Source organism: Ambystoma mexicanum, chromosome 10 (assembly GCF_040938575.1).
Source record: "Ambystoma mexicanum isolate Mex_15411 chromosome 10, UKY_AmexF1_1, whole genome shotgun sequence".
Lineage (NCBI taxonomy): Eukaryota > Metazoa > Chordata > Amphibia > Caudata > Ambystomatidae > Ambystoma > Ambystoma mexicanum.
This window is the reverse complement of record NC_090932.1, coordinates 1,297,309,182-1,297,336,287: the sequence shown is the minus strand read 5'-3', so window position 1 is coordinate 1,297,336,287 and position 27,106 is coordinate 1,297,309,182. Positions and strand designations below refer to the sequence as shown.

At 44.5% G+C, this 27,106-nt stretch overlaps 1 protein-coding gene across 1 annotated transcript in view; it reads left to right on the top strand.

Moving 5' to 3' along the window:
- LOC138492259 (uncharacterized) overlaps positions 1–27,106 on the top strand; it is a 240,526-nt gene that overhangs the window by 95,207 nt on the left and 118,213 nt on the right. The window contains exon 3 of the mRNA XM_069619302.1: positions 12,228–12,299. Within this exon, the coding sequence (XP_069475403.1) occupies positions 12,228–12,299 (72 nt within the window). The remainder of the gene's footprint in view (positions 1–12,227; positions 12,300–27,106) is intronic.

Sequence of the window (27,106 nt, the reverse complement as noted above, 5' to 3'; positions counted from 1 at the left end):
ATGTAGGGTACAGTACCTGTTGGAGAGTTAGAAGAGGCTATACCTCTTCTTGTGCGCTAAAGGCACGGCCTGTTAGTTGCGTGGCGACTGTCAGGATGGACTGGTTGGATCATTCATTTAGAAAGGCTTGGGGAAGTTGAATGTAAGTGTCCCCAGAAACGCACCCCCCTTAGTGAGAGGCAAAAATGGACACACCCCAGAAGGGGAATGAGGCCAGGACCAAGTGCGGGTAAGATCAAAAGAGCTTTATATAATTCAATATAGGGCATGCAAAGGACTCTGCAAACTCCGAGAGCGCTCTGTCTGACAATAGCAAAGACAGTCAGTTATATTACAAATACACGTCATGCATGAGGTAAGCTATAGGGGCCACAAAGTCTCAGGGATTGGGTGTTGATGGCTAGGTGGTATACAATGTATACAGTTGCTTCTCCAGGATTGGCAGACGTTGGTGCTGCGCGATGTGGGGTGGGAGGTCAGCTGGGCTCATTGCGGTGTAGCGCTGGGCCGGACATGCCTTGTAACAAAGATTGATAGCTAAACTAACATTTGCCCTTTTGGCCACACATTCCCACCCATTCATCACACTTCATGTGTCCTGTTGAGTTGCAACTCTTGTAAGCACTGACCTTAGATCAATACATGGCTAGGAACATTGATATGCGATCTGGAGTGTCTCAATACCTCAGTTTGGGAGGTACCTTAGGTTGTCTCATGGGCGTAGTTAGGGGCATGGCCGGGGGTGCTTGACTAACCATCCTTGGCAATTTCGGTGAGGGATGGTATTATGATCTGTTGGTACACGTGTGGGCGCCCCCCTTTCTAGGGTCATTAATTCGGGGTCGATGGAGGTACTACTGACCCGTGGGGGGGCATGTGACTGGTGTCTGAAAGGCGGTGGGATTTAGGACCAGGTAGCTCGTAAGTCACGGAGTCAGGCTATGGCGGCCTCTGGCACGGGGGAGGGTGGCAGATGCTTGAAACGGGTCCAGCAGGGTCGGGAGGGAAGGCAGGGCTTTGCTGTTTGAACACCGTCTATCTCGAGAGAGCCTGGGCAGGAGGAGGGGGAAATGGCCTTGCAGCTCCGTGCGTGGCATCCAGCATGAGCCTGTTTACTGTTGTGTGGGTGAGGGGCGACTAACAACACATGGTGTTTCTAGAAGGACTCATATGTATTTGCATTCACATGGGGTATTAGCTGGAGATCATCTTTTGTTTACATAGCATTTCACATCTACAGTTGACATACGAACATGAGGTAGTATCAGGCAGGAGTGTGTAAAGAGTATATAAAGAGAGCAACACAGGTTATTGTTTACTGTTATCAGCTGTCCAGTCTTTATACATTTTGCCATTATATACAATATCGGTTGCACCTTTTTCTCTTTACCCATTCTCCTTTACATTAGCACCGAACGTTAGTGAACAAGGCACATATTACATTAATCGTTTCTACAAGTTGCAAGGGTTTTCGGGGTGGGTATGGGTGCGAGGCGCCACGCCGTCTATAGTTGGGGGGCTTGGTACAGGGGTCAGAGCCTGCAGAGTTTGGGCTGAACTCAGTTACATCCTGATGTTCCCGTTCATAGCTGGGGCAATGATGTACTGCGGAAAGTTAACAGCTACAGTGTTTTATTTTGTTGTTTGTTCGCGTCTGGTGACTCGTGAGAACGAGTCTTCAGCGGATCTGCCATGCAGTGGGAGGTGGGGGAAGTGTGGGCCGCTGTAAGCGCGGTCAAGTGGGGGGTCACTCTGCAGCATTCAGTGGCTCTGCCTTGGGTTCAATATGCACATTTCTAGCAAGTTGGGGATGGCTAAATACAAGATGGCGTCTATGCTCTGCCATATAACATGGTGGTGAAGCCCCACGTGTTGGCCTGCAGCCGCCCTGCCACCTGGGCCCGGGAGGCCGGGGGGGCTGCCGACGAGTCATGGGTCTTAACCAATGTGGGACATGTAGGGGTATGGGGGTCCTATTGACCTACCCTTCCCTACAAAGTGCTTCCCTTCGCTGGGTGTAATAACATTATTAAGCAGCAACTCAAAGTGTGGCTGACATGTTCCTAACAGTGGGGTGTGGAAAAAGTCAAGCAGCGGAGGTCCCGGGTGCTGGGGACTTACCTAAAGGTCCTGGGGTGCCTCTGCATAAAGATGAGCAGTCACAGCGATCTTGCGATTCCGGCACCATCTTGGTTAGGGGTTTAAAAACTATATGGGGGTCACGTGATTGGCCCAAAAGAAAACAAGGTCTGATTGGTTCAGAGAGGCTTATGTGCCGACACGCCACATATCGGAGTGATATGTTAAGTAAGCCTTAATAATGTCTATTAACGTGTATGTCAGATGTTTGGTCTGATATACATAGGAAAGAGGGCCAATCATACTTTTTCACACCATTTCCAGTGGCCCCCTGATTAAGGTAAGGAGTCTCCTGACCCTCACCCCCAATATTCCTACTTTGGAATAAAAATATGGCGCTTAATAGCACCATTGCGCACTCGGCGCGTGGTTTGTTTCCCTGTGGCCGCCCGCTTCCTGGTTCCCCTTCTGCCCGCCTCCCCCGTACCGATTAGTTCAATTTATTTTAAAAAAAATGTCAAAAGGAAAGAAGCAAACTGAGGCCGCAGCGAGGCTCGCCACTAGCTGCTCCTCGCCATTTCCAGTGGCCCCCTGACTAAGGTAAGGAGTCTCCTGACCCTCACCTCCAAAATTCCTACTTTGGAATAAAAATATGGCGCTTAATAGCACCATTGCGCACTCGGCGCGTGGTTTGTATCGCTGAGGCCGCCCGCTTCCTGGTTCCCCTTCTGCCCACCTCCCAACCCACCCAGTGCATCTGGATTGGTCCACATACCCCATATCAAGGACATCCCAGGGCAGCCCTCTGCCCAGCAGCCCCTGCGGCGAAGGACCCTGAGGCAAAGGGCGACTCCTACATTGGCGGCTCCAAGATGTGTCTGCAGGTGTCCACAGGGGAAGCCAGCAGTAAACAGACACCAACAAAAACTGTGAGTGTGGCATGGGTGGGGAGTAGAGCAATTACTCTACTCCAGAAAACCTCTGCCACTTAATCTTACCTCCCAATAACATAGACTGCTATAGACTCACACCAGGTATACTCAGTAAGATTTGTGACCATCAGACTGAAACTTTTCATGGCAGGATTGTAGAAGTTGCCTTGCGTTACATACTATCATACTTGTCAAGGTCAACAAGCGCCGCGCTTAGGTGAAACCTGAGTATTAGCATGTCCACACTTAAATAGATGTGTGAATATTGGCCTGCGTCGCATCTGGATAGGACGTTGAATGTTAACATGTCCACACTTAAATAGAATTGTGAATTTTAGCATGTCCACACTTCGATAGAATTGTGAAATATTAGCATGTCCACACTTAGATAGATTTGTGATTATTAGCCTGCGTTACATCTAGATAGGACTTTGAATGTCAGCATGTCCACACTTGGATAGAATTGTGAATATTAGCCTGCGTCACATCTAGATAGGACTTTGAATGTTAACCTGCATGGCATCTAGATAAGACGTTGAATGTTAGCTTGCCTGCTCTTGGATAGAATTGTGAATATTAGCCTCCGTCGCATCTAGATAGAAATGTGATTGTTGGCATGTGCCACACTTGTATGGAATTCTGAATTTTAGCTTGCACCGCATCTAGATAGAAATGTGATTCTCAACATACACCATACTTAGAATTCTGAACTTTAGCTTGCATCGCCTCTAGATAGAAATATGAATGTCAGCATTTACCGCACCTAGATGGAATCCCATAATTGCAAGGACGGCAATGCCAACTAACCGACCAACTAACAATTTCATCCCTCTGCATACACCTCTCAAACGCTAACCAAACACAACCACAAGCCTAAAATGCAGCAATCTGCACAAACTTCACAACACTGCAACAACAAAACAAACCAGACTTGCACAACAGCATACAACGACTACCGACCGTAAAACACCCCAAGCCCAGCCAACGGACCCACCGGGCTGAGGCTGCCAACAGCACATCACTGCTCTCTTGCACTTTCCAGCTTATTCCCACTAACTCACCCCTCCCCCTGCTCCCCTTTTTCAGAGCCACCAGAGAACCAGGGGACCACTCCGGTGGTGATAGTGCGCGGTACAAATATACTTTAACATTAATATTAACATACTTCCCCGCCTTGTCTTTAAAAGAAAAACAAAGATGGCTGCCGGCATCGAAAGATCACTGTGATCAATCAACTTTGTGCAGAGGGCCCCCCAGGCCTTCTAAATAAGCTGCTAGCACTCAGGACACCTCAGGACTACTCTGAGTTTCATGAGTCATTCTCGAGGATTGACTATATCTTCGTAGAGAATGGTCTGTATGGCCATGTTTCCGAATCCCAGGTGGTCCCAACACCATGGTCGTCCCATGATTTAGAATGCATAATGGTGGGGCAGGGATGGGTGCCAACGCGGAAAGGGAGATGGAAATGCAATGATTCCCTTTTAAAGGATAAGGATATAGCCCATTCTCTGCTAGTTGATATAAAACAATACTTTGATTTGAATGATAATGGGGAGGTGGGTCTGCATACCCTACCGGATGCTTCCAATGTCACGATCCGGCGGCTGTTAATTTGAATTGGATCCCAAAGGAAGAGAGAGAGGTCGAGGCAGGAAGAGGACTTGAGTTTTAAAATTACAGTAGTCGAGCCAGGGAGGTCCCGAAATAAATACATGTCTTCGGACCAGGCAGGAAAACCCAAGCTCCATAAGGTTCAGCTTGAGTAACTTATGCCGAATGACACAGAGAAAAAGCTGCTGTTTCTCAAACAAAAATATTATGATAAAGGGGACAAGGCAGGTAAGATCCTAGCCTGGAAACTGAGGCAGAACCGCAATAAGAAGATGGCTAGGGCCATAAAATCTGACAATGGGGTGACACACTATGATACAGTGAGTATTGGGGCAGACTTTAAGAATTATCATGAACATTTATATGTCAGAATTCGACTGGAGACATCATGCACATAAGTGATTTCCTGGCAATGTTACCTATACTGGTGATATCTAGGGAAAGAGCCTTTGAGATGTATGGAGGAAGAAGTCATGCAAACGATCAAAGCAATGAAGGGGGGAGTGACACCTGAAGACAATGGGTTAGTATTTAAATTTTACAAGATGTATCCATCTACCCTGGTGCCACACTTGGCAAAGGTGTTTAATGGGGTCCTGTGGGGGGGGTTCTTCCAGAGACAATGATGGAAGCCTTTTTAGTGGTAATTCCTAAAGATGGTAAGGATCCGACCATGTGTTCATCGTACCGACTGATCTCTCTCCTTCACACTGATGTAAAAATATTGGCGACGTTATTGGGGGAGAGATTAGAAGGAGTATTGCCAACACTAGTACACAGTGAAAAGGTGGGTTTCATCAGAGGAAAGGAAGGTTCGGACAACATCCATAAGACAATTGACTTAATGCATCTTGCACAGGAATCTGACCTTGAAGCTTGCCTACTCTCCCTAACCTCTGAAAAGGCTTTCAATAGGGTAGAGAGGAGCTAAATGGCCATGCTCCTCTAATAAATGGAGCTAGGGGATCATTTCTGTAAATGGGTTGGAGCTCTATACAGGGTCCCGTTCACATGAGTTCAAGTCAATGGGGATCTTTCAGAACTGTTTCTGTTGACTAGAGGGACGAGGAAGGGATGTCCCTTATCCCCACTTCTGTATGCACTCATGATGGAACCCCTATCAATAGCGATACAAGAACTCCAGGGAATACAGGGTATCAGATGGGGGGAAGTAGAGTTTAAGCTTCCCCTATTTGCTGATGATATATTGGGGGTATTTGGTGGGCATCTACACCTCTCTCCCCATGTTATTCTCCCTCATTGGGGTCTTTTCATGGTTGAAAATCAACACAACTAAATCTTCCATAATGCTGATTTGGGTATCAGACTCCTGTCTAGACCAAAGGAGACTCCTGTTAGGTTTAAAAGTGGAAAATACTTTGATTAAATATCTTGGAGTCCTGAGATTTATCTGGTATGGGTGTATGATAGCAGAAGAAATGTATGTTCTCCCTCGTCTTTTGTATTTTTTTGCAGCCTTGTACACAAGGCTCCCAGAGAGTTTTTTAGAGACCTCCAGATAGCAGTGAATACGTTTGTCTGGCAAAACAGGTGCCATATGATCAAGAGAACCATTCTGACCCTTTACAGGAAGGGGGAAGCTTCGGGTTTCCGATTTCTCCTTATGTTAAAAAGCAGCCCAATTGAGTTATGTTGGATCATATTAGGGACAACCTGGGGATCTACTGGACATACTTGGAGGACATGGACACGCACCCTGCAAAAGTAAGAAACTTATTGTGGGCTGCAAATAAGGATATATCGGACAGGTTTAAAGATTACCTTTGTTGGGGGTACTGTGGTCCTTATGGAGGAAGGGCAAGTTTATAATAGCCTATCCTCATGGCCGTCACCTATGACATTGTTTTGGGGTCCCAACATAGATCTCGGGCAATGGGGCTTTTGCAATATGCACGCATGGTCTGATAAGGGATTGGAGAGAGTGGGGCAGTTGTTTAGAGATGGGTTCTTGAAATATGAGGCAATTACAAAGGTGAAAAATAATCAATTTTGTGGGATCAGTCTCTCTTGGTGCGCTAGTGACCACTCTGGATTAATTCCAAAACCCTACCTATATATTAGTCTAAGGACTCTGGCAGCAAGATGGAACCAACCCCCTCAAACTTCCCACAAAGTTTGTAATAGAAAGATAAGTTGAAGATTGAGCTTCGGGGGAGTGTCTTGCGCACAAAGTCAGTCCTATCAATGTGGAATGAAGGGGTCGAAACAGCCGACAAGTGTTTCGACCCCTGCAATTAAGATGCATTAATTATTCACTTTTTTTGAAGCATTTTTGATGCTAAAGCGGGCCTATGAGAACTCCACAAATTTAAATCATAACTGGCTGCAGATCAAATTTAGGCCTTGATAACGACCAGGGGTCAAAACACGTGGCGGCTGTTTCTCTTATTGGATAATAAATACTACATTTCATAAGATTTGGAATGCAACGTCTATCTAAAATATCATTCTGCATTGATAGGACTGACTTTGAGCGCAATACACGCCCCTGAAGCTCAATCTTCAATTACAAAGGTGGTGGGCATAGAAAAGATGACTATCTTTGAGTACTTCACCTAAAAGGGATATTTACTGACCAGAAATGGGGTGATAAACTAAAACACTCACACCAATTGAGAAGGCCATTGATGCTTCAGAACCTAGGAAAATAATCTTATCCAGGATTTAAAGGATTTTGAACATGGCTAAAATGAAGGCTAGGCACAATTTTACAAATTATTGGAACGAGTTGAGTGGTGGGGGAAATCTCGGAAGAGACTTGGGGGACAATATATAAAATGATGTTTCATGGAAATGTGTTTAACACAGCTATGGAGCATAATTTTGAAATGCTACAAGACTGGCATAGGAACCCTTTGGAAATGTCCAGAATGTTCACAGGTACTTCCTTGCTCTGTCCGAGGGGTTGTGGTCAGGTGGGATCCTTTGCACACATGTGATGGCACTATCATCAAGAACAGCAGTACTGGAGGGAACTTCTGGGATGGATGATGGATGTCAAAGATGAGACCCTTCCTTTGGATCCTCTCAAGATGCAGCTACGGCTCCCCCAAAGGGTACTGATATGTACAAATATCCCAGAATATGGTAAGCCATGTTCAGGGCAGGGAGAGTGGCACTGGACACAAAAATGCAAGAGCTTGGGCTGCCCGATAAAGCAGAATGCCTATGGAAATTGAGAAAAATGTACATGATAAAAAAGTTGACTGTGTTGGTCAAGGATTATATGGGATATTTTAGAGAGGACTTGGAGCCGGCGATACGCAAATGGCGATGGGAGGTACATGAGTTTGAGCCACACTGCACACCTCTCTTATTCCCTTTCATTTTGCTGGTTGAGTGAGGATTGGCTTATTTTATTGTTCATTTATAACGCGCTTAATACCAGCGAGTGGTTTCTAAGCGCAGCATCAGGATTCAAACCTGTGTTGTCTTGCTTCCAAGACAGACGCATTGCCCCTGAGATATCCTTCCTCCCCTAGGCTAGTGGGATAAGTTGGAAACATTGGGGAGGTGAAAGGGGAGGCCAAAGGTGAGGGAGCTGTGCAACATCCTTTTGCAGAGGCAGGGTCTTACAGATGGTATAACGCCCATGGGACATTAGAACAATGGATGCAATGCTGAGACAAAATAGATTATGATCTTCAGTCACAGTTATCTGGTTACTTTGCCATTGAGATCTATTAGCCTAAAATAACTAGTTAATCTTGAAGAGGGTGGTGGCAGGGGGAGGGGAGAGAAGGTTGAATTTTGAGGCGTGGTGACTATTGTTTTGGTATGTGATTGTTTAAAACTTCAATACAAACTAAAGTATTAAACAAAATTACATGGAGAATTTGAAATACCTGGAGGTCATGTATCACAGCCCCTTTAAAGAATCGTGTGCACAAATATAATGTTAGAAATGAAAAGATAGGCTAAAGTGATAATATACTAGATGGGGTGACTCAATTTGATCAAGATCCTTTTGAGGTTGTTCCTATTGCACACGTGTGCAACTCAAACCCCACAATTCTTTTTTGAAGAGGTGAATAAAGAAATCCTCGAATTTTTATGGGGGAAGAAAGGATATCATACAAAATGCTCGTTTCCCAAAGGAAATGGGGGGAGTCCATTTTTCAGACATCGGAAACTATTAAGGGTGGCTTAAATCCTGTGTCATGCAACCCCCACCTAAGAAATGTATATATTTTGTAGAAAACCATCTTATGTTGCCCGTCAGCATAGGGGAATATCTGTGAGCTTTACCTAATAATACCTTGAGAAACAAGTTCATATTCTTTCCAGTATTGACAGTACTCTGGAACCAATCGAAAGACAAGAAAAATAAAGCTATCTCGACTTTGCTTACCCTATTTAACTGCATTTGCCTTCCTCTTTCCTCAACTAGGGAAGCTGTCCAGGATGTAGGAAGGTGTCAATTATAGTATGACGTGTACCTAGAAAGAATAGGGCAAATGGGGACCATACTAGTCTGACCCAACTTGAAGAAGATTGAGACATGGGTGGTGCCTCAGTGCTTCTGTTTTTGTGTTTGAAAGGATTCTTGCCATGTGTTAGGTGGCAAGATAAATTAAACGGAAATCTGACTCAATTTGAGATGGTTCTAAACCTTTAATAATGAAACTTGATCAGGCGCTACTTAAAGCAGACTACCCATGCCAACATTAAGCTAGACTGCAATGTGAACATGTGGAGGGGTACTTTCAGGCAACCTTTACATTAATTATGTGTAAGAGCTCATTAATCCAGTTTGCCGACATAAATTGGACAGGAAAATGTTATTACACAGTTGAAAAATACACTCCTGGAAAGCTTCTACAATGGATCCAAACACAAGCCCCTTCTGCTGGAGAGGATGCGGGAGAGGGGCATACACTAGCATATGTAGTGGGAATGTGCTAAAATGCACATTTTCTGCAAGGATGTCTTATCTTGGGTTACAGATTTAGCAGGCATACAGAGCAATATGAATCCTATACCAGTGCTTTTCAGCCAGCAGTCAGAAGAGTAAGAATTAAGCTCTTGTCACATAGACCTGCATTTAGAATGGTTGCAGAAGGCATGGGGATGGAAGAGTTAACCCATCTGTTAAATGAAGCAACAACAAATATAGACTTAGAGTGCATCCCATTTCAATGGAACTATGTAGATAGATATGATGATTTTAGTAAGGACATGAAAGTGAAGGAGAATCACGGGTAGTACTACCTCTTTTGCGCCGCAAATTCCATCCCTATTTGATATGGATGTTTTGTTGATATGCCCACACCACTCAATGATTAAAAACCGGATTAGGGGATTAGAGACTGTGAAGACTAGGAAGCACAGTTACTTATGTTTGAATTCTTTTTCTGAGTTCTGTTTGTTCTTGTCATCTTGCACATCATTTTGTCCTTCTGTCGTTTAGATCAAATTCTTGCATTAGGTAATATGACCCAAGGAGTGCACCATTACCGGTCGGTTAATGCCCCCGGGCCAAAGTTAGACGCCTGAGCGAAGCAAGGGCTTTAACAGAGCCCCGGGGCATTAACCGACCGGTAATGGCCTCGCTCCTCGGGTCATACTGCCATTAGTACCCCAGCACGTCCTACTGGGGTACTAATGGCAATTCTTCTCAAATCAAGAGACGGTGCTCTGACCTTTTCTCGACTACAGAAAAAAAAGCAAAATAAATGCCTGCCATGGGTCGGGAGAAGGGACTACACATAGTCTAGTCTAGACTAGGCTAAGGAAGTGCAACGATCACGGCAGGCTTTCCAAGCATAGGTCTACAGCTGTTTCACTTGCTTGTAACACACTCATTGACCCTCGCCTGGCTCTAATGAACATTAAGCCCATTGATTGTGCTTAATAGTTGAAAGCCTTGAACCTATCCTCAAATATTATACTTCTTACTTTTAGGGTGTGGTTAAGGTGGACTGTGGCAAAGTGGTATTCAAAATCCAAATAAAGAAATACATTTGACAAAAAGAAAATCTGATGGCTTTATTCACACCTCCATCACCAAGATCTGGAACACACTGTCTGCATTTTGAAAGCCTAGATAGAGTCTGCTTTCTCTGTCTTCCCCTTGACACCCGAGCGAACACCCTGTTGCAGCTTCAAAAACCAAACTACAGATCACTCCCATTGTCTGCACCATAACAACCAACAAAAGGCTCACACTATCTCTACCCTCAAAATCAGGATGCAGTATGAACCTTCTCTCGTTGACTGCATATTAACAGTTGGGCCACATTATGTTCTCAGTTGTTGCACCTTCAAAATAATGATGTAGGTTGCTCTCACTGTTTGCAGCTTCAACATCAAAACACAGCCTGAACTTGCCCACACCAACTGCACTTTCAAAGTCAGCCTCTCTCAATATATTCACATGCAGCATCAGGATATAACACAAACCTTCTCTCACTGCCTGTGACTTTCACAGTCAAGCCGCAGCCTGCTCTCATTCTGTGCATCTTCAAATCAGGGCACAGCCCAGCCTACTATCAATGTTTGTACCTCCAAAACTGTAGCATGCTATAACTGTCCCTGCTTCTAAAGTCAGCACATTTCTTGCTCTCACTCTCACGGTATGCACCGTTACAATCAGGCCACACAATGCCCACATTGTTTGCAGGAAACCGCCTGATCTTACTGTCAGCTTCACACACAATCCACTGCCTTCTCTCAGTATGTGCACCTTCAAAGTGAGGATACAGGCCACTCTCACTGCCCCTATCTTCAAAGTCAGACCACAGCATGCTCTCGCTGTATGACCCTCCACAGACAGGCCATGTCGCGCCCATACCGTCTGCACCGTGATAACCAGGATACTCCTAAATTACTACCAGCAACTTTAAAACCTCTCAGTGTCTGCAACTTCATATCCATTCCTCGGCATGTGCACCTGCAGAGTTAGGATACAGCCTGCTCTCACTGTTTGAGCCATCATAATTAGGCAACAGACTGAGCGTTTTTCAGTGCTGCACCTGCAAAGTCAGGCTGCGACATGTACTAGCTTGTCTGTGCCTTCAAAATCATATTTTAGCCTGTTGTCTATGTCTGCACCCGCATACAGGCTGAGCCTGCTCTCAGATCAGTCTCTCAGTGAACGATTACTGGTTGTGATTGGAGCAAGACCCTGGAACATAGCTCCCCCTAGAAATATGCCTGGAATGACCGTTCCTCAGATTGATAAAGAAACTAACACGTTATCAACGGTATCACCTTCCAGTAAACACGGAGAGAGCGCTCCACGCTGTCAATCTCCTCAATCTTGTCAAATTCTTGTAATTTAGCAGAATGGTTTTCCATTTCCTGTGACATCTCTGTTCCCCCCTTATCCTTATGGGATGTACAGGTGTGCCCATTGGTTGTACTAGGAATGCATTTGGCCTCTTCCTTCTTGCACTTCCCTTATTGTCAACCCACTGTTATTTGGCACGTCATTGTTGTACCTGGCCTGTATTGCCTTAAAGCAGTTCCTCTGCAATTTGTTTTTGCAAAATAAAACAAAAGAAACACATAAGTAAATAAATAAAAATCAGAAAGAAGCTAAAATGTCTATCTAATTGCACTTCTTGTTATTGTTGCCAGATTTCAAAGCAAAGTAATATGAAGAAGACGAAGTCCATGGTGCGTGAGATGAAGGGGCTCTTCAAAAGCGAAGTAAGTATCTGGCATGGCTCTCTATCTGGGAAGGTTGTGTTCTCCGGATCATCCCATTGACATTCCAACCCTGGAAACAGCTCAGTAGCTGGTGTAGAGAGAAGTTATGCATGTCTGGCACTCCCTGAGCAGGCCTGACAAGTGACATAAAGCCAGCACTGGAGTTATAGAAAATAAATCCTGCACTTACGTTTTGTGTAAGATTATGGCTGAAGCACGTTCTCTCTGCCTTCATAGGCAAAAGAAAATCTTCTGCCACTCCCTGTGCCTGCAGAGCCACCATACATTCTCTGTTACTGTCTGCACCTTTGCTGGCAAAACACAGTATTCTGTCACTGCTTACCCCCAAACACCCAGAATGTATTTATCTTGGGATGCACTAAACATGTTGCCTGTTGGTTGTACACAAGTTTTGGATTGTCCCTAGGACATGATTACCTAGTCGCAATGCATAGGATTGGCTGTACTGGGTTGTCAGCCATACGTGGTGGAGGGCCCCAGTCCATTAACCTTAACTCTGATAGTCCTTTTGAAAATTGTTTGAAGGCAGAATACTTTGCTGAAAGGTAGTATTTGTGTTCTTTCCTGATTGTTCCCCATTTGGTTAGGGAAGATTGTCCCAGAGTTGAGCATCAAAGGCTTTCATGGGTTGCAGCAGGGACCTGGCCACCCTACCTACCTTTGTATTGGCTAAATGCACGCACACATTCTAAGCTTCTCTGACGAACCTCCCATACCATGGACTTCTCGAGGGCGTTCACCTACAGTGCTTTGAGGCCATACCAATGGGAATATGCGTATACAAATGCCATATTGCCAAATGTCATATTACCTTACATCATTCGTGCTCAATGCATCTTATGCCTTACTCCTTGTTGACAAATCACAATGGTGTGGCTAGTTCATAGATCCTGGTGGGATCGTATGGAGGCATCAGTGATTAAAGTTTTTGGTGGCTCCCTGTTGGATGGGTGCACATTCGATGAAACAAATTATTTAGTCTAGTGGAATCATACAATCGAGGGTCATTACGAGTTTGTCATTACGAGTTTGGAGGCAGCCATGGTGCTAACAGCACCATGGCTGCCTCCAAATCCGTGTCCGGGTCCGTGGTGTCGGAATGGGGACTTAACAGGACATTTCGACCTTTGCAGACCCGGTAACTCCACATTCTGAAAACCATTTCCCCATTCCCATTCGAGCCCCCACAGGGCTCAATGGGAATGGGGAAGGAGCTAATAACGGGCCCGCAAATAGCAGGCCCGTTATTAGCTCCCTGGTCCCTTAACGGGTCCCGCTAAGGGCGGCTGGTAAAACCAGACGGCCCTCTTGGGTCCCACTGAGGGACCTCGGAATGCAGTGGTAGGGGGTTAACGGCACCGGCATCCTTACCTGTGCCATTAACCCCTTACCCCCTTACCGCCGCACTCGGGATGAGGCCCAATTTGTTATAAACAAAGGTCTTGCTGAATAGCACACATACCTCACTTCAATAATAGAATCAACTACTGGCAATCTGAAATCTGCCAAATTCAATCCGTACTGTCACTAAAGAAATGACAGATCGTGAAGAAAGCGTCTATGACTTTGTGGTAATATTTTTAATCAGTGAACGATAGTTTCCTTGGGTTTTTGACAAATGTTATATTGACTACCTCAAAAATAAAGGTAAAAGTAAAACTTCGACAAACTATTTTTAAAGTTCGAGGATAGGAATTCTTCACTTACCTCTATTTGTTTGAACGTTTGAATGCATGTGGAGTGCTTGGAATGGACTAGTAAGGGTAATTCCTCTCTAATTACATTACAGGAACACACACACAAACACACTGAGACTCCACTTTTTGCATGGTCTGACCTTTCAAGCCCTTTTGGCTAGGCGCACACCCTTAAAAATGCAGGGCTAGCTCGCATTGAAGGGGTGCACTGGCCTCTTCATAGATCTTATTTACATATTATAAATGTAGTTCTGAGAGGTTGCATGTCATTTGAACAAATTAAATTACACAGAATGCTGTAATAACGAAAATGTTATAACGAAAGATATCTAAATTCTTGAGCTCCTTTTTCATTGTGATAAGGTATTTTCGAACCCTGCTGGAATAAGTTGGCAACTTGGGACCCCTCTCTGGTGTTGCCGGTACTTGGGGCCTTTTCCTTTTCGAAGCTTGTAAACTCTTTAAGGCAATACGTTCTTTATTTATTATTTGAGTTTATCATGTCACCGAGGCCAGCAAAAATGACTTTGTAATATGTTTATGCACAACTGCGCTCCACATTCACCCCAGTCAAAAAAGATATACTCCTTAAACACAGACCATTAAGGATCTCATCAACCTCTAATCTTGACTCAGGCTTTCTCAGCACCTGATCTGTCAACCTACATGCAGTAGACTTGAACCATAATTTAGAAGATTCATGATCAAGGAAACAAGGTGTACACCAACTTTTTCCAAAATGTTTCCCCTACATGGTCTCTACAGGGTGCTCCACACAAAGAGAAAAGTTGGAAGGGGTGAAGGAGTAGACATGGGTTTCAAAAATTCTCTTGCCCGGGCCCATTTGTATACGATACACATTGAAAGCATACCAACTCAAAAGCAATCTTTATTTAATTATTTAGAAATCCAGTATTCCTTACATAAAAGAAAATTATACTATAAAAGTAAAATAATAATAAGAAATAGAACTGCAACCAAGCCAATCTCCCCTGCCCACTAATTAAGCATCCCATTAAAAAGTGGAATAGTAAAGAAGCATGTCTCCCATCGTTGCCGGATACCTGTTTTCCTGAATGGTTCATTCTGTTTTCACGCTTGAGCTCTGAATTGTGCATTGGCTATCACAACTGGGAGTGCATCACCTGATCTTATCAATGAAAATGTATCCCCTACCCTCTTTATTCCACTCTCCATAAAAATGGGCTCAGTCTCTGTGGTCGTATGCGGCTATAAAATGGAGAAAATAGAAACAGATGCATGGCAGTAGCAAAGCAATCATACTCTGGAAGACCCCACCTTGCACTGAAAGCTCTCACCGATGGATCTGTCCGAATTAGAGTTAATAATATAGATGCCTCTAATGGGCTCAGTGAATAAAATCCAGCTATTGTGCGAACCCCTCCGCTGTTTTGAATTCAAAATAATTCATGTCAAGCTGGGTACCTACCACCCTACTCTGCCGACCCATCTTTCTCAGTTCTTTATGCTTCTCCCTATTTGAAAAAAATATGTTGAGAACACTCCTATGTGTGGTCGAGCCTCCTACATCCCCAGACAATCTACATCCCCAGACAATCTAAGGAATACCTGACCTTCCAAAGCCATCCTCTCTGCCTTGAAGGTCACAGCCTCTCCCATCCATAGTTGCTTCCTGATATACCCAAGTCTTTGGGATGGTCCAAACTCTTAACCCACAGATTCAAGGTCTAATTGCTGCATAATGCACCTAAGCCGTGCCTCTGTGAGTAGTATTATTGTCAGAGAAGTTCCACCCATGTCCAACAACTGTTTCAAGAAGGTGTTCTCGACCATACCTAATTTGCTTGGCATGCTTGTTGAAGTATTTCCTGTACCACCTACCCACCCTCAATGCATTTGGAAGAAATGCAGGACACCACCAGCTTGTTGCTTAAGCATATAGTTGCTTTGTACAAATGTGCCCTCCATCCACCCGACTCACTGACCCTCATTCCCAGGTAGTCATTTGCTCCTACCCACTCCAAAGGCAATCCTTTGACCAATGAGCAATTCCTTCCAAGCATAACCATGCATCAAAGTGAAGAGCTCCACTTTGCATTTTCCTTTTTTTTTTATAAGAGGTAGAAAATAAAAGAATATATTGCTCTGTCTCACAAACCCACACTGATTCAGGCCCTCAGACTTACTAAAGATGATTGGGACATCTGTCCATCAGCCTTCACTGACCCCCATGCAGACAACACCATCAGCCCATTGACAGCATTCATGAATAGTTTCCATCAGAAGTCCAGGTTTACTAAATAACTATAATATTCTCTCATCACCCCACTCCTGACACATGACCTACATTTGACCCCGAAACAGCTAAGTAACTACCATACAGTAAGTAGTCTCCTTTGGTCAAGAAAATATATTGTCACCTCACAAGTTCAAGATCACGTCAAAGGGCTTGCTATTTTGCTCCAGTGTCATTCTGTAATCCTTCCCTTCTGTAGAACAGAATCAGCCCTCATATTGGCCTGGGACCACCCATTCAAGACAGCAGATCAAGGATCCCAGTCCATGCCTAAACTACTCAACCTTTTAGCCATTATCCACCATTTTCTACAATGAGTTTACATGGTGTCAGATTAGGCCTTACGCTTGGTTTCTTTATTCCTTTCTTCCCAGTGACCACTGCTTGCACTTCCACTCTTTATCAAGGCACATTTCAAATCAATATCTGCATGGTCCATTGGAGGACCATGGTGAAAACAGGCCTGGAACAATTGAAACATGAATGAGCAGTCACTGCCTTAAAATCAGTGAATGAAAGAGCAAGAAACTGTTTGTAAGAGAAACGTAGTGAGCCTTTTAGCAAGCAAGTACCTGCAATAAGTAAATAGTCAGCCTCGCCCTTCACAGCTCCAGAATAGCTGCCATGGCACAGATAGATGTCTCCACACCACCCCAGTGTTCCATGAAATAAAGACATTCTGGATGTAGTGAGAGGGAGAGCAAGACCATGACAAACCCTCTCCCACACTTGAGCGAAATTCTGCCTTAGGTCCCACCAAGCTATGATGGGTGGAGGATCAGTCAACTCTTGTATGCATATGGGAAACACACTATATGCCAGCCACCCTGACGACCAACTGCATTCACTCTCTAATCTACCGGGTGGATATTTGGTATAAGAAAAACCTGCTCATTTTAAACTAACTCAACACCTTTACCATTTCAAAATGGATCTTAATGGTTTAAGCATGATGTACAATGGTTACGATTTATTTGTTCATTCCCTTACATCCAGCAACCCTCAGTGCTGTATTTGTAACGTTGCATGGGTCTCGAGTCTGCTGTGCTTAGAGACCCAATCAATACCTCATTAATGTCGCCAAAAATGTATGGGTTGGCTTGTGGTCTTGTTCAGAAGGGATTTCACCTAGCAGTCTGGGTTGGAGTGCCCATTTTGGTGGTGGAGGGTTCTGAGTTGCATATGTTTCTTTCCCCTTCTGTAATGGCATGGCACGCTGAGCAATGATGGCCTTGAGGGCTGCCCAGAGCAATTGCCAGTGGTTAAGATTGATTCAGAATCTTCCAGTCATCAACCTGCAGTGAGTGCTTCATATAATCTGCTGATACCCCTCTATTGAACTTGGAGATCATAAGAATCCAAGTTGCGCAATGTCCTTTCATCTGATTACATAGCTGTGTAACAGACGCTTCTCTAAAATGGCTCCCAGGCTCTGGAACATGCTGACGCTTGAGACTCTCTCAGATGTTGATGGAATTTAGAGTGGCCTTCAAGACACTAAACGCTTTCCCTCTGCCTCTTTAAGTGCTTTTGTGTCTGGTGCTCACTTCCATGTTGGTCACTTGATCTCCTGTGATTTCCCATTACTGTTTCCATACGTAATCTGTGTTGCTGCTGTATCAGAAAAGGCCCACTTTTAACAAACAGGTTTGTTTCAGATTCTATCTTGTTGTGAAGGTAGTATTGTGTTTTTTGTCTGTTGTTGGGGTGATGCTCTTCCCCCCTTGGTATCGGATGCCTATAACCTATGAACAAAACTTGCAGACATCCATGGCTCGGAGATACAGGGTTACCAGCATCATTTAAAATATTGGCAATAACTGAACAACATGTTTTAAAATGAGGACTACAGCTCCCATTGTACATGATGAAGTATATAGGCTGATGGCTGATACTGGCCCGGGTTGTATTGTGGAGGAAATATCACTAGAACCAGTCCTATACAGGGTTCACCCCTGGACCTTCCCCCATTTAGCAAAATACAGATGCAGTCTTTGAGGATTTGGTAGCACAGCTTTGGGTGATGGGGGGCATCAATACCATGGTGCTCACATATCAGATCAATACTGCTCCTACCTGGATTTAGTCCACTTGTGGTCCAATACTTCACTCATTAATCAAGGAACTAAAAAAGCTGATGAAAACAAAACCTTTGATAAATTGATGGTGGCCAGTAGGCTGGCCTCCTCCACTGGATCTCTGTTGGCAAGAGAATACTGGACACACAAGTCCGTTGGGGAGAGAAAGATACAAGATCACTAATCCATACAACAGAACGCTATATACGAAATTCCGCTTTGGCATACTTCCTACTGCTAGTGCAGTCGCCAAATGGAATAATGGTACTGAGGATCCCTGCCCGGTTTGCGAGTTCCCAAAATAAATGTGATACACTTTCTTCTCCTTTGTCCAGGATGTAGTAGAAACCTGAGAAGCCATTATTTACTACCTATGTTAAGTGAAGGACAAGTATGAGTAACCAGAGATGCAATAATACTGCATAAATCCCTCTGTGTATGCAGTGATTATTAAAGGATAGTTCCGGGACTTTTTTTTTATTGTCCCTACGGTTCGGCCATGTGTTTTTAAGCATAAATCGGTAGATCGTAGAAAACTTTCCTATGGACCTTACCCGACTTTTCGTCCATTAACGCACTCAAAATCATCCGCCATTTTGTGATAATCCTATCATTTCCCCCCATCGACCTGGCTCACCTGCTTTTGCGGCACTAAATCAAATCCCCCGCCCCTGAAACAGACTTTATCAAAACATTCATATTCCCCACCTCTCTCCATGACGTGACTGTGCTGCGTAGGCAAACGCGCCCAGGCGTCTTCTACGCGACTCCACACAGAACCCGGAAACCAACACAAATCAGCTCACAACACAGCGCGCCACAATTCGGAATATGAAACTGTACTTTTAAATCAAACCGCAAGATTGTAAATTTGGTAAAGTACATTTATTGGACATCAAATGTTTAGAGAATATTCAGCGATTTGCATTTTTCTTTGCTCTCGATCCAAAATAGTTCGTCTTGAGGCAAGCGATGTCCGTGTGCAGTACACAGGGTTTTGGTTTACGATAAAATAAGCTCTTCGGTCGCACTGATAATCGCATGGCTGTTCCAACAACGAGGCACTATGCCACCACAACGGTCTGTATGTTGCATCTAGCCGTTAGTACCGCGTAAGGGCATACTTGTACTTGGCGATCGTCCCATAAAATGGTCAGGGTGGTAACGTTGTTCACGCGGAGAAGCAACTGGCGGTTGTAGAAGCCATCCGCCGGTGTCTGGTACTCGTGACACATACAATAATGAAGGATGTACCTGTTTTAAAAACATAAAAAATGAAATTAGTCTCACCATCAGATCTTTATTAAAATTATTCATTTTATATATTAGGTCGGGAAATTATTTCATAGCTAGGACTGTGCAACTGGGTATTATACGTCAAGGGGGGGCTGTAGGATACTGAGACAGTCCCCCAGTGCAGGGGTTGACAGGGAGGCAGTGCAGGTGGAGAGTGGAAGGGCCCCGGACCGAGGTCGCAGACAGTGGACAAGTTGTAGCAGGGGAGAGGGAGAGAGAAAGCAGAAGCAAAGAGGAAGGTTTTGAGGTGCTTCCGTAAAAGGAGATGGTTCTCCTCAAGATAGTGCGCGGTACAAAACAATATGCCACATAGAACGAACAAGTACAACTTAACCCGTCTTTAAAGCTACTGTATAGTAATTAAATTGCGGTATAAACTCATCTAAAGAGTTACTTACATTATATTTGCATTTTCCATTGTGTCTGTGCGTAGGGCAGCCCCGAAATACCACTCCTTCTATGCCGACGTTATTTCTTCTAATGAACGAACATTAAATGGCTTTCGTTTCTGAAATTATATTCATTATCGTTTACGCTATTGCACCACACCCCCAAAAAGAAGTCTTTCGGGATGGTCCCGGCCTGTCAAGGTCAAATAACAATAGAACCTTATACTGAGTCGTGGGCCATTCCGGCACCCAGCAAAAAATCAAAGCAGCTGACCTTCACTTTGAACGAGCACACATTCCTAGTTAGCTACATTCAGTGTAAGGCCATCTCACAGGACTTGAAATTTACACTCCATCTTTGCATTTTGTCTGCGAGCATTTGCAGCCCCAGAGAACCATAAATACGGAGACATTCTATATTTTTTGAAAAATGATTTATATTACTGTTTGGTTTAATTTAATGCGCAAATGAACAAGGTTGGATAGACACATTGCATGTACACTGAGCAATCCTTTTTATTTACACATTACATAGATACACATATTCAATGGGCCTGCAACATGAGGAGACTCGAGAGAACAGACAATCAAATTACAATCATTTAAACCGTGATGTGTATTTCTCAATGAGCTCTGCTTTAGGTGGACATGGAACAGAGGCAATGTTGGGTGGCAATGCAGTTGTCCCCTGCACAGGTTCGTTCACAACTCCATGTATGTGCCTATCTAGGACATCAACAATAAGTCTCTCAATAAACTCATATTGCATATCCTGAAACACTGGTTTGATCACCCATTGTTTACTTCTTTTAGTGAAGGCCTTATTGTAGCGAAGCGTCCCTAAAGTTCCGGTCGTCCTACTTTGTTGACGGCCAACATTATGGTTATGTGCCAAGACCGCTAGAAGAGTCCGATTTATCATGCCCTCCATGCCAAAATGCAATCGTTTTGGCCTGTACTTTAGGCACATATTGTGGAACACCTCCAAATCTCCTGTGTGGCAGAATTCCGTGAGTCCCCTCAAATCTCTTGTTATAGTTTTATCAAATACAATCTTTTCAATGGCTTTGTGAGTGGGTGATGAAGGAATCAACCACTTCTTCTTCCGTGCCTCCTCTGTGGACAAATGGCCATGTTCACAATTGTGGAAATGTTGGTTTGTGGTCCAGCGGTGAACGTTGCTACAGTGTAGCATTACTGACCGCCATTTTTCCAGTAGAATTTCCAACGACCCTCCACATGTTTTTGAGCTCCACCAAAGATGGTTGCTGATTGACTTGGACCACTGTGAAATACCTTGCATATCTTTTTTTTTACCTGCAGCCGACATTTTTTTATTGATTGTTTTTGCAAGATGCTAAACGTCAAATTGGTGATTTATATTTTTGTACTCTTCCCTCATTGTCTTGGCAATTGAAACGTGTCTGTCCGTGGCTATCAGGTCGATCACCATTCCCCGCGATTGTAGTTCTTGCAATGATGCTACAAAGCCAACTTTCTCCATGGCCACTGAGGATGTACTTTGTGACACCTGCACGACCACCGAACTCACAATTTTCTTACTTTCCATGTCCTGAAAGTGGTAGGTGCAGTACTTGGCTGAAAATCCTGGGCTGTCGCACTGTCCATCACCGGCTAGCCTGAACCGTTTGCCCGCGAATGTACTATCAATAGACATTTTTTCCATTCTCCAAGCTTCGCTAATGGCTGGAAATAGATAATCGGTTTGGTATTTGTAGAACTGAGTTTTTGCAATGAAATGGATTCCCACAAACTGAAAGAAAGACTCTAACTTTTTAAAACTTGAACCACTAAAAAGTGCAGCCGCTGCACAAAGTAGATTGCCTGCTGGCAGTTGCCCCAGCATGGGTTGTGCAGACCATGAGAAAGGATGATATTTTGTACAGGTGGCATGTATTTTAAGGTTAGTGCCTCGAATAGCACGAGTCACATTAATCAATGGCTCCCCACATACTTCCCCACCAACCGAATGCCCACATTTCATCCGAATAATAATATCAATCAAACAACTATCGAATACAATGAATTTGGCCTCTTTCCTTATACTGTCACTCTGCATCCCAGCTGGTTCGGCCTGTAACGTTGAGGACATGTCACTCACATGAAAGGTAGAATCTCTGATATCGTCTTCCGCTATGTTCAGTGATATTGATGGTGTTTCATTGTCGTCCACTTCATTCTCTTCCATTGCAACATCTGTTCCTTCTCCGGCGATGGGTGAATAAAACAATTTCTTCAACTTTCTCGCGGTCTTAGTTTTTGCGGGTGTGGTTTCTGTGAATTGATCTCCGACTGCATCCGAACTACCAGGAGGACATTCACTATCAATGGCTGGTGGTGGTATAGCTCCGTTGTCAATCACTTCATATTCTTCCCATTGGCACGATGCATCTCCAGTCTCAGGTCCCTGCCAAAAGGTTTGACAAGCAACATCTCTCGTTCGCTTCACTGTCTGTGTAGATCTAGTTCGTACACCCACTCGCAACTAGAGGACAGATTGGAAAAGGGATGTTCAGTTTAAACACAACTTACAGTATTGAACTATTAACAGTGAAAAACAACATAATATAGTGACCAGGACACTAACCTTCTTTTGCTTTCTTTTCTTTGAAACTTTCTTGCCTCGAACTTCAACATCAGGACGCTGTTGCTCCGACTCGTGTGTGCATGTCTCCACTTCCTCTTGCGCTGCAACGACTATATTTTCATGATAAGCACATCCATCACGCACTGACGCTCCATCGACTCCCTGAAACATAGAACTTTCATTAGTATGTATAATAATATTGAAAACACAAAATGTACTTGGGGACCAATACCCACGTACATCTCAATAGCAAAACACGAATGAACGCTTTGTGTAGAACATTCAAACGACAATTATTCACGCATTGTTGATCTAGTTAGATGGAACTGTCAAGATCCATACCTCGGACTCCTCATAGACTTCCATTGATGATATTATTGAAGATGATGCTTCAGTGACTCCCTGAAACACAGTAATTGCATTAGTATGGTTTTCTATTTTGTTAAAAAGAACATAAACTTTGTGCAGGCGTCAGCGGCTCATCTAAATAGACCTGCACAAATGATCAGTTGTCTAAAATAAATAATGGATATCTAAATATGATTCGATTTGCTCGATCGTTGGAAGTGTCACCACCCAGAGATCTGCATCAACTACTAGGGGTGATGTTCTTGTAGAAGAAGCTCCGTCATCTCCCTGAAACATAGTACTTGCGTTAATAAAGAAGGAAGTATAGCGGATGTAATCACGTAATATGATTTCGCTTGATCGAACTGTCAGTATCCATACCTCGAAATGCATAAGAACATCAAGGGACGATGTAACTGCGGTGCACACTTCTGCAAGTTGTTGCGCCGACCCGTAACTGCATGCTCCCCCTTCTTCTTGGACTAATGCTCCATCGACTCCCTGAAACATAGGACTTTCATTAGTAATGAACACAATATTGAAAAAAGAAGACACATAGGAGGGCGACGACAGAAGGACATATCAATGGCTAAAAACGAAAGAAACATTGTGTGTAACAATCACGCTACAAGAATGCAAGATCTGATGATCTCCATCGATGGAACTGTCCGGAAACGTACCTCGAGCATCTGAGTGACATCAACGGTTGTCGTCAATGCGTTGGACTCCTCAGCATCTCCCTGAAAGACAGTACTTGCATTATTTTGGATAACAATAATTATAACTGAAAACAAAGACTAGAGGACGAGTACAAGGGTGTACCATTAGGTAAAATAATCACACGATAAATTAAAACTATTGATTTACATGCCTAAAACAAGTCAGTGGCAGAATAGCTAAGTAAGATTACCCGATAGGCGCTTGAAGTGGCTGATGACTGCAATAACGACACGGATGGAGAATCTTCCGCCTTCATATTGAGTGGATACATAAATGGGGAAATTATTGTTAGCTAATGCTACACACTACCGCAAGGCCGAGAGATAAATACGTAAACTTGACTCACCAGTGGAGGGATGTGGACGAATAGAGTGGGAATAGCGGTTGAGAGCAATTTTCGCTTCGCTCGTGGTGTGTTCTTCTTTATTAGCAATGATGTGGAGTACATGTCTGAGCTAAAGTGCCTGCTGCAGATGCGGTATCGATCACCCCTCTTGTCCGCAAAGACTTCTAGGACTCTACTTTCAAGCTCAGACGGTGGATATCCGCAATATCGGACCCATTCTCTTATCTGATCTATTGTCTTAGGGAAAACATGCATTATAGTACCTTCAGATTTATTATGGGTCTTCGAAGGGCAACCGCCAATGGAACAGGCAGGCATTGTGTAAAGTTCTGAAAAGTAAAGATCAACAATTCTCTATGAATACCAATGTGTTAAAAAATTAAATGACACATAAAAGGTTCAATGCAAGGTTCGTTTTGGTTCTTGGAACTATACACGTTATTCACATGCGGATAAGTATTTGAATGACTTTAAAAAAAATAGAAAAATAATTTGACTAAACTCAGAACATGTGACTAGTTCCTTGCATGTACTGTCTTGAACGAAAAGAAATTGGACGCAAAATGATTATGGTACATGGCCTTACCTTGACGAACAAACAGTTAGATGCAGGGATCAGAGTAGTTTCTTGTCGTAGAACAGGGAGCAGTTCACAGGTTGCAAACTGACGAGTTTCCTCGAAGTGGTCACGGAAGTTCACAGAGACGAAGAGCAGATAACCAGCACCTTCACGGGTTGACTAGCAAAGCGCAAAGAAGTTCTCATTAGAAATATGAAGTGGGTTATAAAGAATTCGAAACAGGGGTGTGTTTGTGAATGACGTGTATATGTCGTGGCATTATGCGGTTTGCAGGGGGGCGTCCAGCGTGAGGGGGGATGCTTGGCAGGAGACACGGGGTCTGGAGGTAGACATGGGAACAACAACCCATGCTCTATAGACCACTTTGAAGTGTACATGGTCTTTGGCACCTCTTGGCCTTTATCGCTCCCTGACAGCTCCACTTGCCAGCACAAGTACCCCGGTGCGAACTGCCTTTGATAGGGCGGGGGGTGGATTGGGGCGGTGGTCGTGCAGACAAGACACAGGAAGACTCGTGAATGGAGACACACTTATGTGGATTGCAGGGGGGCGTCCAGCGTGAGGGGGGATGCTTGGCAGGAGACACGGGGTCTGGAGGTAAACATGGGAACAACAACCCATGCTCTATAGACCACTTTGAAGTGTACATGGTCTTTGGCACCTCTTGGCCTTTATCGCTCCCTGACAGCTCCACTTGCCAGCGCAAGTACCCCGGTGCGAACTGCCTTTGATAGGGCGGGGGGTGGATTGGGGCGGTGGTCGTGCAGACAAGACACAGGAAGACTCGTGAATGGAGACACACTTATGTGGATTGCAGGGGGGTGTCCAGCGTGAGGGGGGATGCTTGGCAGGAGACACGGGGTCTGGAGGTAGACATGGGAACAACAACCCATGCTCTATAGACCACTTTGAAGTGTACTTGGTCTTTGGCACCTCTTGGCCTTTATCGCTCCCTGACAGCTCCACTTGCCAGCGCAAGTACCCCGGTGCGAACTGCCTTTGATAGGGCGGGGGGGGTGGATTGGGGCGGTGGTCGTGCAGACAAGACTCGTTTGCCGCAGGGCCTCACCAAGGAGAGGCCATCTAACTGCATGTAAGAGGCAGGCTGCAGGATCTAGTACATGGAAGGCAGGGTGGTCAGTTTATAAATACCTCAACCTCCCAGGAGAATATAAGGGTGCAGTTCACCCTGGAGACCCTGGATGCCTAGGCAGTTAGTCAGCAGCAGGCTGGCCTGTGGTGGCTAGACGGCACGGGCCAGAGGGGGTCATCTCTGTACCCGGTGCCCAAAAGGATGATTTATTATGATCAACCATATTGATTATTTACCTATAACCATGTTTTGTATCAATAAAATCCAACGGCCTTTTATTGCCAACGCTTGAACAAAGTGGTGTGGTAACAACCATTGTTAAAATATATGTTGGGTTTTATTTTATCTCTTAATTTCAATTGAACATAAATAATAAACATTACACATTGTAAAGTTCCGGTTGCAGCACATCCAGGGAAAATCCGCGGTATTGTCCACTGTCGCTGGGGAAATGTTGTCTAATGGCAAGTACCGCACAGGCAGGTATTACTCTCCGAACGCGGTGTCCGAGCCTCCCGTGAAGCCACCAAGTGAAGCAACGATAGGCCACCAGCCTGTACCACCTGTGAAAAAGAAAGATGCAAACTGTATTAAAATGACAAAACTTTCTTATCAATGTCGATTCAGGTAAAAAATGTAATTCTGCTTTGAAAAAAATTCTATCTAGAAAATGCACAATATGGAACCAAGTGGCATCACTGACATCACAACCAGAGTATACTTACTCGTTACTCGGATTACGCGGACGAACAGTGCCGCGAAGTTCGTGCATAAGCACCATCATCATCCTCAACACGGTCCGTGAGAGGCAGGCTTCCCTGAACTCTGGCAGCTCGGTGATGCATTGCGGACTTGGCTCGCCTTCCGAAATGTAGGCCAAGCACCCGGAATTTTCACGGCAGCAGCAGTTCTCCTCCTCAGTTGGCATTACCTCGCACCGATTGCACGTGCACCAGGTGGAGACGCCGTCCATGCGACATGGTCCAGGCTCTTCATCCGTTGACTGGTCCTCCCAACTGCCGTCCGAATCCCCATCGTTTTCGCGTGCTTGCCTTTCCAGTAGTTCCTCCTCGGTGTACTCGGGCTCGTACATATACGGCATTATTGTAGCCATTGTGTGGCAAAGAAAGTAAAATAATTTACAGAGATGGTACAGGTGTTCACAAGGCCTAGAAGCGGCGAAGGTAGCTGACCAGAGCACAGAAACGAGTCACAGAATACTCAAAGTAACACAGAGAGAGTAATGGAATCGAAAATCTGCTGCTGTGTGTTGTGAAACGGTGTGTTTATACTTATTGAGGAAAGAGGCGTCCTGCCATTTCCATGGCGACACTTCATTAGCTGAGGCGCAGA